The sequence below is a fragment of the Xenopus laevis genome, chromosome 5L (assembly GCF_017654675.1).
Source record: "Xenopus laevis strain J_2021 chromosome 5L, Xenopus_laevis_v10.1, whole genome shotgun sequence".
Lineage (NCBI taxonomy): Eukaryota > Metazoa > Chordata > Amphibia > Anura > Pipidae > Xenopus > Xenopus laevis.
Window position 1 is genome coordinate 78,362,399 of NC_054379.1, and position 14,040 is coordinate 78,376,438.

Below are 14,040 nucleotides of genomic sequence, written 5' to 3' on the forward strand. Positions count from 1 at the left end.
CTTTAAAAACTGAATATGTATATTAGGCCACCCACAAGGGCATCCCTAAAGCCTTGCTTTTTCCCCAAACATAATGCTTCTTCTGCATCTGTATTCTTTGCTCTATTAATTATGTGAGCTTTAAATATAATTAGCAAGCAGTCGTCTCCACTTGTGTTATTTTAACATATAGCTCAGTATGCTCGTACTGATTTTTGGTAAAAAAAAACTGTAGGTCTTAAATTTTAAAATAACAGTAATTGCAATGGATCAGGAGGTGTTTCCATAACATTTAATTCCAATGTGTTGGCCTTTTCATTCTCCTTTCACTCAATCAGACTATTTGTAGCAACTTATTTTGGAAATTATTAGCTAAAATTCTTGCCTAAGGCCATGTTAGTCTGCTCAAACTGTCAGCTGCTTAATCTCTGTCTTGTCTGAAACATGGCTGAATGTTTGTCTGCTTGATTCAGCTAGAGCCGGATCTTAGAGATTTGGTGTCCTAGCCAGATGCCCCCTGCCTTCTCAACCTCAATTTTTTTAGTTTTTTTGTTTTAAAAAAAAACAAATAACTAATTTTTCAAGATTTATTATACCCCAGCCCTGGAAATAGCTTGAATCCTAAAATACCTGTAGAGGTCATGTAGAAGTCAATGGCAGAGGTCCCTTGAACAATTTGTAGATGTACAAGTTTTTTTCTGAGGGTTTCGCTCGAAAACTGAATCAATTCGATTTTTTTTTTTTTTTGCTGAAAACTCGATCAATTTGAGTTTTCCAGTTGTTATTATTGACACCTCCACATGAAAAACTTAACTGATCATCTTTACAGAAAAAGTGATATATGGGAAGAATACAAAGCAATCATAACTAACACTGAAATTGGCAGACTTAATGATTCAACCATTTATTATATACCGCTGCATTATTCTATTGAAATGGAGCTCATGAGTAACCAACACAATGTTGCTATGGAAACCCAAAACGGTTTTAATTATACTCAACAATATTGTATAACATTCTAGAGATATATATTCTAGAGATATTCTACAAACTAATTTGGATGCCCAATAGAAACACGGGTGGTGAAAGATTAAAGCGGAGCTCACCCTTCCTTGTGGCGTCTTGGCCGCAGCTCTCGCGATACTCCGGCAACTCCAAGCCGGCATCTGCAGAACAAAACTGTGTATCGCTGTTCAGCGCTGGCCAGTCCACATCAAGACTCGCCACACTTGTTCTTTGAAAAAACGGCTTTATTCGAATTGCAATGAGTGATAACAGGCAGTGGGTAAGTGGTGCGAACTAACGCGTTTCGTGCCCTCTCTATTGGCACTTCATCAGAGTTTGATGCCCAACCCACTAATTATATCAATACAACCTTAACTTGTTACAACATATTGAAATTACATCTCACCTAGGCATCTCAAAGTGACGTGCATATTTGTGCTAAAAAACATTACCAATGGTCTATAGACTATACACACTTTTAATCCAATAACTGAATATAGCCCATACTCAATTTATCCAAGTGACTTTTGTATATACATTTTTTAAATTCCATTTTATCGAACTTATTTTATCAGCTTTGGAAATATCTAGTTACTGAAGTTTGAATATTATGAAACCTTCTGCTAGATGGTAAAAAAGAGAATATAGGAGACGGATGAAAAATACCTTCCATTATGCTATTTGCCCATTGAATGACCTGCTATCGATAAAGTTGTGATATAGGCAAGAGTGGATTTCCTATAATTCTGCTGTTCTGACTATAATTCTGCAAACACTTTTGTTCAGTAACAAAACTTGTAAAATGGTGATTGATTTAATTCAACACTTTTTCAGTTTCACTTAGTTTTGTTTTCTATTATTGCTTTAGTTAATATTCTGAAAAGTACTGATTTCACAACAGTAATAGATTATCATTACTGCTCATTATATTTTCACTTGCTAGAAAAGCAGTGCACAAGATTCTTGTAATTGTGTATCTATACTTCAGTAATTTTATAACATTTAAGGGGTTATTTACAGTAATATGAAAAAGTTCCTCTCAGCCTGCATAATAATTTACTCCACTTTCAACAACAAAAAATAACAGTGGTATGTCTTTAATTTCCCATTTCCTCATTTTCATATCTGAGTACTGGGGTGTTTTCTGAACAAAGATTTTTAGTGAAGCAGTATTAGTGAAATTAAATCAAATGTGAAAAACTGGTTGCGCAAAAAATTGGGTACCCTTGTAATTTTGCTAATTTGAAAGTATGTACAGGTAACTGCTCAATACTGATTACTGGCAACACTAAATTGGTTTGATTAGCTCGCTAAGCCTTGAACTTCATAGGCAGGTGTGTCCAATCATGAGAAAAGTTACAGTATTTACAGTAAGGTGGCCAACTGCAAGTTGTGCTTAAGTTTGACTCTCCTCTGTAGAGTGACAGCATGGGATCCTCAAAGCAACTCTCAAAAGATCTGAAAACAAAGATTGTTCAGTATCATGGTTTAGGGGAAGGCTACAAAAAGCTATCTTAGAGGTTTAAACTGTCAGTTTCAATTGTAAGGAATGTAATCAGGAAATGGAAGGCCACATGCACAGTTACTGTAAAACCCATGTCTGTCAGGCCAAGAAAAATACAGGAACCGTCTATGCGGAGGATTGTGAGAATGGTTACAGACAACCCAAAGATCACCTCCAAAGACCTGCAAGAACATCTTGCTGCAGATGGTGTATCTGTACATCATTCTACAATTCAGCGCAATTTGCACAAAGATCATCTGTATGGCAGGGTGATGAGAAAGAAGCTGTTTCTGCACTCAAGCCAAAAACAGAGTCGCTTGTTGTATGCAAAAGCTCATTTAGACAAGCCACAGTCATTTTGGAACAAAGTGTTTTGGACTGATGAGACAAAAATGTAGTTATTTGGTCATAACAAAAAGCGCTTTGCATGGCAGAAGAAGAACACCGCATTCCAAGAAAAACACCTGCTACCTACTGTCAAATTTGGTGGAGGTTCCATCATGCTGTGTGGTTAGTTCAGGGACTGGGGCCCTTGTTAAAGTCGAGGGTCGGATGGATTCAACCCAATATCAACAAATTCTTCAGGATAATGTTCAAGCATCAGTCACAAAGTTGAAGTTACGCAGGGGTTGGATATTCCAATAAGACAATGACCCTAAACACACTTCGAAATCTACAAAGGCATTCATGCAGAGGGAGAAGTACAATATTCTGGAATGGCCGTCACAGTCCCCCGACTTGAATATCATGGGATGATTTGAATATGTCTATGCTCGGCAGCCATCAAATTTAACTGAACTGGAGAGATTTTGTATGGACAAATGGTCAAAAATACCACCATCCAGAATCCAGACATCATCAAAGGCTATAGGAGGTGTCTATAGACTGTAACATTTGCAAAAGGAGGCTCAACTAAGTATTGATGTAATATCTCTGTTGGGGTGCCCAAATGTATGCACTTGTGTAATTTTGTTATGATGCATATTGCATATTTTCTGTTAATCCAATAAACTTTATGTCACTGCTGAATTAGTACTGTTTCCATAAGGCATGTTATATATTAAAAGGAAGTTGCTACTTTGAAAGCTCAGCCAATGATAAACAAAACGTCAAAAAATTAAGAGGGGTTCCCAAACTTTTTCATATGACTGTATCTTATAATTAAAATAAAAAACTTCAACCAAACTGTCAGATTTTGCCTTATTTATTGATAAAATGGATTGGGGGGAAAAAACAATAAAATCAAGCGAAAACACGAATTATGTGATTTTTTTTGTACTTTTTCTCCGAATTGCTAAATTTTTTTCAGGTTTTTGCCCAAAAACCCCAAATATATTGGATTATATATGACATCTCCCATTGACTTATACATGACCTTGACAGGTCTCAGATGGCGGATTTTCGGATTCAGGCATTTTGCAGCATTGGGGTATAATACTCGAAAATTCAGATTTTTTTTTTTTAGAGCAGTGCATGTTAACAAGTACTAAACCCTGTTTACAAAAGAATGTTTATTTTAAAGCATATGTTATTGCACCTTATCAACATTTTTAAAACCTAGAAGTGTTTTAGTGATTCTATTTTTTCCCTTTTGCACTAAACAGATCTGGGAATATGCATTTACAAACAAGCATTATTTTGTTCCTGGTCTTTCCAAAGTTTGTATACACATCAGGCTATTATCCAGAAAGGCATGCAAAGCAGTCCAGCATGAAAGGGCCACCACCTTTCCTTCCATTTAATGCAAAAAGTCAAGGTAAGCATGGATATTTTTCGGTTTTTAATTTTACTTTTAAGGAATACTATATTTTGTTAATGAGTTTTGAAAATAATAATTTAGTTATGGTTGTATGTATTTTGCATATATTTTCTTTAGAGGTCACACACTAATTAACTAATTAACTAGATAACGCACGCTGCTTTGGAGTCATCTTTGACCAGTCCCTCTCCTTCTCTAACCATATTAATAATACTGCCAAAATCTGTCGTTTCTTCCTCTGCAATATAGCCAAGATACAACCATTTCTTTCACAAACAACAGCCAAAACACTAATCCATGCCCTTATCTTATCCCGTTTAGACTATTGCAATCTCCTCCTAACTGGTCTTCCTGACTCCCATCTTTCTCCCCTCCAATCAATCTTAAACTCTGCTACCAGGATCCTTCTGCTCTCTCCTAAAAGGGAACCTGCTCAACCCCAACTAAAATCCTAAGCGTGGCTGCCTGTTAAGCAAAGGATAGCATATAAAACCCTTCTACTAACATTAAAAGCCCTTCACTCCTCTACTCCTCACTACATTTCTTCTCTTGTCTCACTATACGTTCCTGGTCATTTCGTTTCTACTATGTACTGTATTTACTGTATATGGCTGAAATGACAATAAAATCCACTTGACTTGACTTGGTCGTCTCCTCCGCTCTTCTCAGAGCTACCTTCTCTTCACAACATCCACATCCACTGCCACCTCTCATCTCAAACCCTTCTATCTTGCTGCTCCTTACCTCTGGAATTCCATCCCTGAAATCCTCCGTAAGGAATCCTCTCTTGATCTCTTCAAGAAAAAACTAAGAGCTTACCTTTCGGACCACTAGAACATTAGCCTAGTCCTTTCCCTACTGACTATGCCTTAACTTGTGCACTTTTTCATCTACAATTTGTACCTGTATGTTAGCCTCCCATCCACTTAGACTGTAAGCTCTACGGAGCAGGGACCTCCTTCCCACTATGTCTCTTACCACATAGCACTAAAGCTCTTTGTCCTATGATTCTGTATATATTTATGTGAATTGTCTCCCCCATGTATACTTTTATATTTATTGCACTTTTATGTACTGTACAGCGCTGCGGCTCCTTAACAGCGCTTTACAAATAAAGTTATACATACATACAATTAAAGAGGTTTTTCAACTTCATACTAACATTTACAATGTTTTAGATGGGGCTATTGAAAGCAAATTTTCAATTGGTATTCATTATTTATTATGTATAGTGTACAATCTGAGAACATGAAAAATACTGATGTGTACATCATACTAAAAGTTAAATTAAATGAAAACACTTTTTTTTCAATTGCCTGTATTTGATGTTTATATCATATTAAATGCTAACTGTAAGGGGGAACTACTCCTTAAAAGCACATTCATATTATAATCAGATTATCATTTTAATTTGAAAGTATTACTGGGCCCGCCTGATGAGCTATCATTCTGAGCATGCTTTCTGCTCTCTGATGTGTAAGGGGTGGAATTACTCTGCAGTATAGGCCATACATATAGCTTTGACAGACAGAAGGAAGTAAATGTTATATAAGATCTAAGCATAGATCACATCTTGTGAAAAATGTATAGTAAAAATGCTCATTTACATAAACAGCATTTGGTTAATAGTGGTTCTTTCTCAGGTGGTTACCTTAGATGACTCTTTTTTATCCCATACCATATAATACTGATTAAAATTAATATCAGCTGTTTTTTTCCTGGAAGACTACTTTTCTGTTTGTTTTTGATGTTTGCTGGAAAATATAAATATCTATTGAAAGGCGTTTTGTGTTGCTATTTTTTGACATAGCAGCTGTATTAGAAATACATAATTTCAGAAAAATATAAACACTTGCTTTGATTTCTTTCATATTTAATATCCATACTGGTATATATGAAAACACAAGCACAATACTGTAAGTTACAGTATTTACCATTAAAACAGAGCTGTCCAATTGGCAATGCAGACACAATGGCATTTTATGCCCTCTCTCTGCTTAAAGCTCCATAGACTTTTTGTATGACATCATTATTTTTATATAATGGCTTTTGAACTTGTGGAATCACAAACAATTAGCAATCCGCTGCATGGAACAATTTGCACAGCACAAAAACATGGGTGGCTGAATAGTTTTGCTATAAAACTAGTTCAATGTGTATAGTTACATGGAAACATTTTTAATATGGCTGTTCAAATTCTAACTGTCCTGATAGGATACCAAAATACCTTGTGTGACCAGGTTCTAATGGGCCCCTCTGTATGATAATACTTTTTCTCATTTCCACCCCATTCATGTATACCGTTCAGCATGTTTTAAACTAATGTACAACATTTTGTCTAATCCACTAAATAGGGAGTACATTATATAGAATAAGGTTTCATAAAGCACAGAGTCCTCTTGTGAAGTCAATTCCAGAGATTAATAAATGCTTTATAACAGGATCCACAAAATAGTGCCTGACTGCTTCCTGTGATTGGAAATTCCAAGACTGAAGGAAACATGATTTTACTAATTTATATAGTGTAAGTACTGTAAATTTATCTTGACTAACACAATAGAAAAGGATTTGGAATTATTTCCTAGGATGACTGGCCTTTAAGGATTCTTCAGGATAAATAAGCCCCAGTGTGTCTTCTAATTGTTTGAATAAATGTCTTTCAGCACAGTTGTGTACATTTAGAGCAAAAGAAACATCTATTATGCTTTGGGATGTGTGGCAGCCAGTGGTAAAGGAAGTACTGTATTAAGGGTTAAGAGAAACTATCGTCCTACAGATAGTGAAGGAACCTAATCTAGAAAAAGAATATTTCACCAATACAATAAATTAAAACATATAGTACAGGTATGGGATCCATTTTCAGAAACCCATTATCCAGAAAGCTCCAAATTATAGAAATACTATATAAAGTCTCCCATAAACTCCATCCAAATTATTACAAATTATTTCCTTTTTCTCTGTAATAATAAAACAGTACCTGATACTTGATTCAAAGTGATATATAATGAATCCCTATTAAAAGCAAAACCAGCCTACTGGGTTTATTTAACATTTACATGATTTTCTAGTAGACTTAAGGTATGCAAATCCAAATTATGGAAAGATCCATTAACTGGAAAACCCCAGGTCCAGAGCATTCTGGATAACAGATCCTATACATGTACCTCAAAATCAACAAAGAGCTACTTCAAGATACAAAATATTGACGTTTTAACATGGATCTTTACAGTTGCCAGATTTATAAATCTGGTGACTTTAAAGATTAATTTTGAAATGTTACTATTTTGTATCTTGAAGTAGCTCTTTGTTAGTGCATCATTCAGGGATTCAAATCAGAAAAGAAGAACCTGAAAGATGGTAACAATAAATATTTGGAGGCTAACATTTCTAATAAAGGGGTGTTACTAAATACAGTGCACAAATGTTTGCATATGTCACATTTAGGGCCAGACTTAATTTGATAAAAAAAAAACTGTATATCATTGTCTACCAAATAACCATTTAACTCTACTAAATCTTGAATTGAATTAGGAGATAAGTATTTCTCTTCAAAATAAATCTGTATAATGTATTATGTTCCTAGTCTGTATTATGTTCCCTGTCAGGACCAGGACAAGATCTATTCTGAAGAGGCGCTAGGCACATACCTCTTCTTTCACCTACCCCTAGTCCAGGTCATTGTACCCACACCGCTGTTCCTTGCAAAGGTTATGTTAAAAGATGTATCTTAACAATATATAGATAGGTATGCACACTCAAAAGAAGGCAAGTATGGTATATTTAAAATAAAGTTTTACTTATTTATGCAAATAATACACACAAAGCCACAATAGTAGGCCTGTATAATACAATACATAAGCTTACATGGTATATACCTAACGTTTAAACATAGCCACAATTACATAACAGTAAACAGTAAGTATTACAATTATACAGCAAGGAGCAGATACACCTACCACCAGTATGAGAATGGCCCCAACGTTTCGGCGTAAGAATCCCCTTGACAAAGGCTTACGCCGAAACGTTGGGGCCATTCTCATACTGGTGGTAGGTGTATCTGCTCCTTGCTGTATAATTGTAATACTTACTGTTTACTGTTATGTAATTGTGGCTATGTTTAAACGTTAGGTATATACCATGTAAGCTTATGTATTGTATTATACAGGCCTACTATTGTGGCTTTGTGTGTATTATTTGCATAAATAAGTAAAACTTTATTTTAAATATACCATACTTGCCTTCTTTTGAGTGTGCATACCTATCTATATATTGTTACGTTGTGGGGTACCCATTGTAGGGGTACCCTTTTGATGTTTGCACCTCTTGCACTGTTTACCTACAGCATTTGCTGAATTGGTGTGCCCTCCACTCATTACTAAAAGATGTATCTTAACCATCTATCATTATTAATCATAGTAATAGTTGTAATGATGGGTCATAGTTGCATCAAACAGCCAAAAGTTTTTTTGGGAAAACATGTATGCTTAGAAGTGCGAGAGTGGCCCATCCATCCAAGTCATTTGCAAATACCATTTATTTTATTATATAACATATAAACCATATTGCATTATAAAGTAAAATGTAATTATATGTTACTACCTCAGAAGTGGAGGATGATTCAGTCACTACACAATAATCTTGTTTTTCTATCATATTGCATATCTTAATTGTAATAGCATTATCAATGCAAAATCTGTCATTAATATTTCATAGTTTGCACTTAAATGGATTGTATGGACTAACAATACAATTCCATTGAATATCCATGGTCAGAATCACATAAGGGTTTGAAATAAATGTTATTTTTGTATAATTTCATAATTAAGACTTTGTTGAATTAATTGTTAGGAAATTGGATTTTACTTAAATGTTATTGCTGTCTTCCCCACAAGAGGGGGTGGATGGAGTAGTTCCTTACCATCACCAGAATGACTGTGGCTGTTTTTTCGTAACTAAAGACCCTTTTCAAATTCTGGGATCAGCTCCATTTTTAACGCATGTAGCAATAAAAAAAATTTTGTTTTGGTATTAAGTAAAGCAGGCCTGTGCGAAACCAGATTGTGACTCACCTTCTCCTCTTTTTTAATGTCTGTTGTATGATCTCATCTATATAAGCCTATGCATTTTATTTCATCAAAATCTATGTTAGTATGATGGAAATCCAAACAATTGTACAAACCTTTTAAATATGCATTTTATGTATCTCTAAATAACCCAAGTGTTTGGGTTGAATTTGTTACCTATTGTCTGCTAAATATAAAGCATATACAGTAGCTGCATATTCATTAAAGTAGAATCTGCAGAACAAATAGTGCTGTGAAATTCTCACTGCTGAAGTCCACAGCATGTACCACAAGAATAGTTAATATTGTGTGTGCTTCACCCACCTTATTTAACCTTATGGGTTGGGTGCAATGCAGTCCAGAAACCCTTGCCAGGGGGTTGCATAGACATACATGAAAAAAAATTCAGCTGCAGCACCTCTTTGTTGCAAAATGTGAAAACTTTAATTTATTAGTTCAAAATATTATTAGGTAATTTATATGCGTGCTAAGTGGGTGGATTTTGGTGTGGTATACTCCCACTCAAAGGGGGGTTAAATAGTTTGTACACTGTACCACCAGACAGGCAGGTTGTTTGACCAAATAAATTCAAGTTTTCACTTTTTGCAACAAAGAGGTGCTGCAGTGTTATTTTTTCCTTGTATGTCTATGCTGTACCACAAGCTCCTGAATTCTGACATTGTTTACATTTTACTTTCTGACAATTATACCACAAGGTCCTGAATTCTGACATTGTTTACATTTTACTTTCTGACAATTAACCTCTACATTTCTTGCATGTAACACTATCACTGTATTTTGTCATGATTCATAATTGCATTGTGTGAGTCATCACAGCCTGTTCTTTGACTCCAAACAATGCAATCTTTACACCACTTTCTATCATTTTGGAACCTACGCTTAAAGGAGAAGGAAAGTAATTTTTACTTGGGGGTGCCAAAAGTTAGGCACCCAAGCTTCTTCAAATTTCCAGGGACAGACACATGCACAATAGACCGAAATAGCCAGCATTTTGGTTAAAGCTTGGCTTCTCGCTCTAATGCGCTTCTGCAAAAAGAAGCAAGAAGCACTTGGGGGTGCCTAACATTTGCCACTGCCAAGTGTAAAAGGACTTTCCTTCACCTTTAAGAAATGCAGCTGACAGGAAGACCATTCATAACAAAGTCATGGAAGGAATTGGAAACTATTTGGCATGTAATTGTTTATTTTACCAAATAAAGGAAATGAAAGGAAATGTTTTAATATCCTAAGGGAATGCAAGCAAACAGATATATGCTTACTGATAGTAGTCACATGTAGACACATATTGCTAAGAAATTATAATTGGAACATTTTTAGCAAAATAGAATTTATGAAAGCTGCTTTTCATATAAAATGTCAGCAGTTATTTATGTAAATGTATGTTATGCTTTATGCAGGGGAAACCTTGCTAATCTTCTGTTGTCACCTTACTATTCAGTCTATAAGGCTAAACAGATGGTAAATCAATGTTGAAAACGTTCACCATTAAATTACATTTTAGTATGTTATAGAATGACTTTTAAATGCTTTTTGAATTGTTCTTGCTCCTATTCCAGCCTGCAACTGAAAAAGTTATATCTGGTTGTCAGGGCCAGTAACCCCTGCATCCAAAAATTACACTGATTGGGAGGATCAGTTTTTTAATGGAAACGGCCTTAAGCATTGCAGTTTACAGCATCTTCTCTCTCATGTGTCTTTAAGTAAATGATGTAATAGAAAAGGACTTTGATAAAGCTTTGTGCACATAAGAAAAAGAAGAAGTGGACCTGTGGACATTCTGTGGTTCTTAGTCCAAATAAGTGACCCTACATTGGAAGAGGGAACCAGGGAAATCTAACTAGGATGGATGGTGCTGACCAATGAGATTGGCACACAGTTGTGTTCAAATTCCCTAGCAAGATCTGCACAAATTATGTCACAGACTCAACAAACAATTTATTAAGGTCTTTTACTGAAGACACAAGTTTTTCCTTTTATCTGAATCTTTGTATTTTCAAGTTACCATTACAAACCAAAACCTGTTATATTATACAAAAATACAGAAGTATATCCTCATTATCACTGATAATTAACTTGCACCAGATAGATAGACACAAACCTATAAAAAGGCCATTTTCCCTTTTTTCCCTTTATCTGTGATTTTTTTTTCTAGGGACAGTTGGTAAGTATTACCAAGGAAGTAAATTATGGTAATGCAGCTGAACCTTTCAGACTTTTTGCCACAACTCATACTGTCTGTCAAATCTGTGCAGCCTAAATCACTTGGTTGATACATTAAATGAACATGAACAAAGATAATGTGTTTAACCGTTTTAGTAAACACTGTTTAATCTTGTTAAGTATATATATAAATAAACACACACTTGTAGCAGTTTGTTTTTGCTATTTTCGTTTATGGCTTTACACATAGTAGATAACTGCAAATGTTATTTTACACTATTTTTATAAAACAATCATATTTTATTTTGTTGCAGTCATTCCAGTACCAGAGCAAGGCCCAACAGGACCCCCGGGGCCTGCTGGTCCGAGAGGACTGCCTGGACCCCCAGGGCCTCAAGGAAAGCCAGGCTATGGAGTTCCTGGGCCACAAGGAGCACAAGGAGTGCCAGGACCACCAGGATATTCATCTATCGGAAAACCAGGATTTCCAGGCATACCAGGAAAGCAAGGAGAACCTGGAAAACCAGGGGAAAAGGGGGACATTGGGCCAATTGGACTCCCTGGTACAAGAGGGCAGCAGGGACCACCAGGAATCTCAGGTCCGACTGGAATTTCTGCAGCTGGAATCCCAGGTTCAAAGGGAACAGTGGGGCCACCAGGGCCAAGAGGCATTCCTGGATTCAAGGGTGAACCTGGTATTCCTGGCATCAATGGACTCAAGGGACAAAATGGTTATGGCATTCCAGGTCACCCAGGGGAAAGGGGGCTTCCTGGGTTAGCAGGACCACCAGGGCCTCAAGGTCTTACTGGGATAGGTAAGCCTGGGATAAATGGGCTTCCAGGGCAGCCAGGAAAAGTAGGTGATCAAGGCTTGCCAGGTGAACAAGGACCCCAGGGTCTTTCAGGTCCCCAGGGCCCTTTTGGACAACCTGGACTACCAGGAGTTGGAAAGCCAGGCTCAAATGGTGTCCCTGGAATGATTGGCCCACAAGGGCCCAAAGGACAACCAGGACTCCCAGGAATGCCAGGCCCTCAAGGCTTGCCAGGCTTTGGGAAACCAGGATTGTCAGGGTTAAAGGGGCACAGAGGACTTGACGGAGCACCTGGTATACCTGGATTAAAAGGTGAACAGGGTTCTGATGGTTATCCAGGGCCACCCGGGTTACCAGGCCAGATAGGAATTCAAGGTATACAAGGACCTAGAGGGACACCAGGAGAAGCTGGTCTGCCTGGACATAAAGGTGATGTTGGACCAAAAGGTTCTGCAGGCATTCCAGGACCTAATGGTGAAAGAGGTATGCCTGGATTAGATGGAAAACCAGGATATCCAGGTGAATCAGGTCTTGCTGGCCTCAAGGGTCACCCAGGCATATCTGGCCAAAAAGGAGAGAAAGGCATTGTGGGGCCTCCTGGTCTCCCAGGAATTGCTGGTCCTATAGGGCCTCGTGGAGAAACAGGCTACAATGGTGAACAAGGACCTAGAGGAGTCACAGGCATACCAGGTATGAGGGGGCCAGCAGGGCCTCCAGGTATACCAGGTCTTCCAGGTCAAAAGGGGGAAACAGGGGCCCCAGGAATACCAGGCCCAGCTGGCATTGCAGTAAAGGGAATGCAAGGACCAATGGGCCACTCTGGAATTCCAGGCCAAAGAGGGATGAATGGGGAGCAAGGTGTACCTGGGCCACCTGGTCCACCAGGTGAGCCAGGCCAGGTTATAATGCCACATTACATGCCAGATGGCTATGCAAAATCAGGTCAAGTTCAGAGTCTAAGAGAGGTTCAGGCATCGGCTTTTACTGCTATTCTAACTAAAGCATATCCATCAGTGGGAATACCCATAAAATTTGACAGAATTCTGTATAACAAACAAAATCATTATGACTCTAGAACTGGAATATTTACATGTCGATTACCAGGACTTTATTATTTTTCCTACCATGTACAAGTCAAAGGCACAAATCTTTGGGTTGCATTATACAAAAATGGCAATCCAATAATGTACACTTATGATGAATATAAGAAAGGATACCTTGACCAAGCATCAGGCAGTGCTGTTATGGACTTAGCTGAGAATGATCAAGTATGGCTTCAGATACCAAATGCAGAATCCAATGGTTTATATTCATCCGACTATATACATTCATCTTTCTCAGGATTTTTGTTCGGTTTAACATAACAAAATATGTGATGTGATGTCTATGCTGATATTTGTGTTGATTTTTTAACTGAAAAAAAAAGTTCCCAAAATTTGTTGTATTTTGTTTTTAGTTGCATGCATTTTAGGACTACTTGAATTTTTCAAGGCTGTGTTGAAAGTGCCACAATCTGAATCTCAGCTTTCAAATGTTTATTTTATTCCATTTAATTGCTCAGTATAATAATTAGGGTGTGCTTTCTTGAAAGGGTAGAACTACACAGACGTTTTCGAGGCGATCCAACTCGCTGCGACAAAACGCCGGTGTCAAATCGGATGCGACAGAAATAAGGTAAGAAATACAAATGTCGGATTAAGTTGCATCGTTCATCCGACACAACACGACTGTCGGATG

General features: G+C 37.1%; 2 protein-coding genes across 5 annotated transcripts in view; one reads left to right on the plus strand and one right to left on the minus strand.

Moving 5' to 3' along the window:
* nt5dc1.L (5'-nucleotidase domain containing 1) overlaps nt 1-14,040 on the minus strand; it is a 138,955-nt gene that overhangs the window by 96,337 nt on the left and 28,578 nt on the right.
* col10a1.L (collagen, type X, alpha 1 L homeolog) lies at nt 4,103-13,667 on the plus strand. The gene is made up of 2 exons (XM_041562979.1): nt 4,103-4,244; nt 11,806-13,667. Exons 1-2 carry the CDS (start codon nt 4,103-4,105, stop codon nt 13,665-13,667), a joined length of 2,004 nt encoding a protein of 667 aa, XP_041418913.1.

Excerpts from the sequence above, each read along its gene's own strand:
- col10a1.L (XM_041562979.1), top strand. The coding sequence starts at position 4,103 with ATGCATTTACAAACAAGCATTATTTTGTTCCTGGTCTTTCCAAAGTTT. Across the intron at positions 4,245-11,805 it reads ATTTAATGCAAAAAGTCAAG|TCATTCCAGTACCAGAGCAA; the intron begins GTAAGCATGGAT and ends ATTTTGTTGCAG.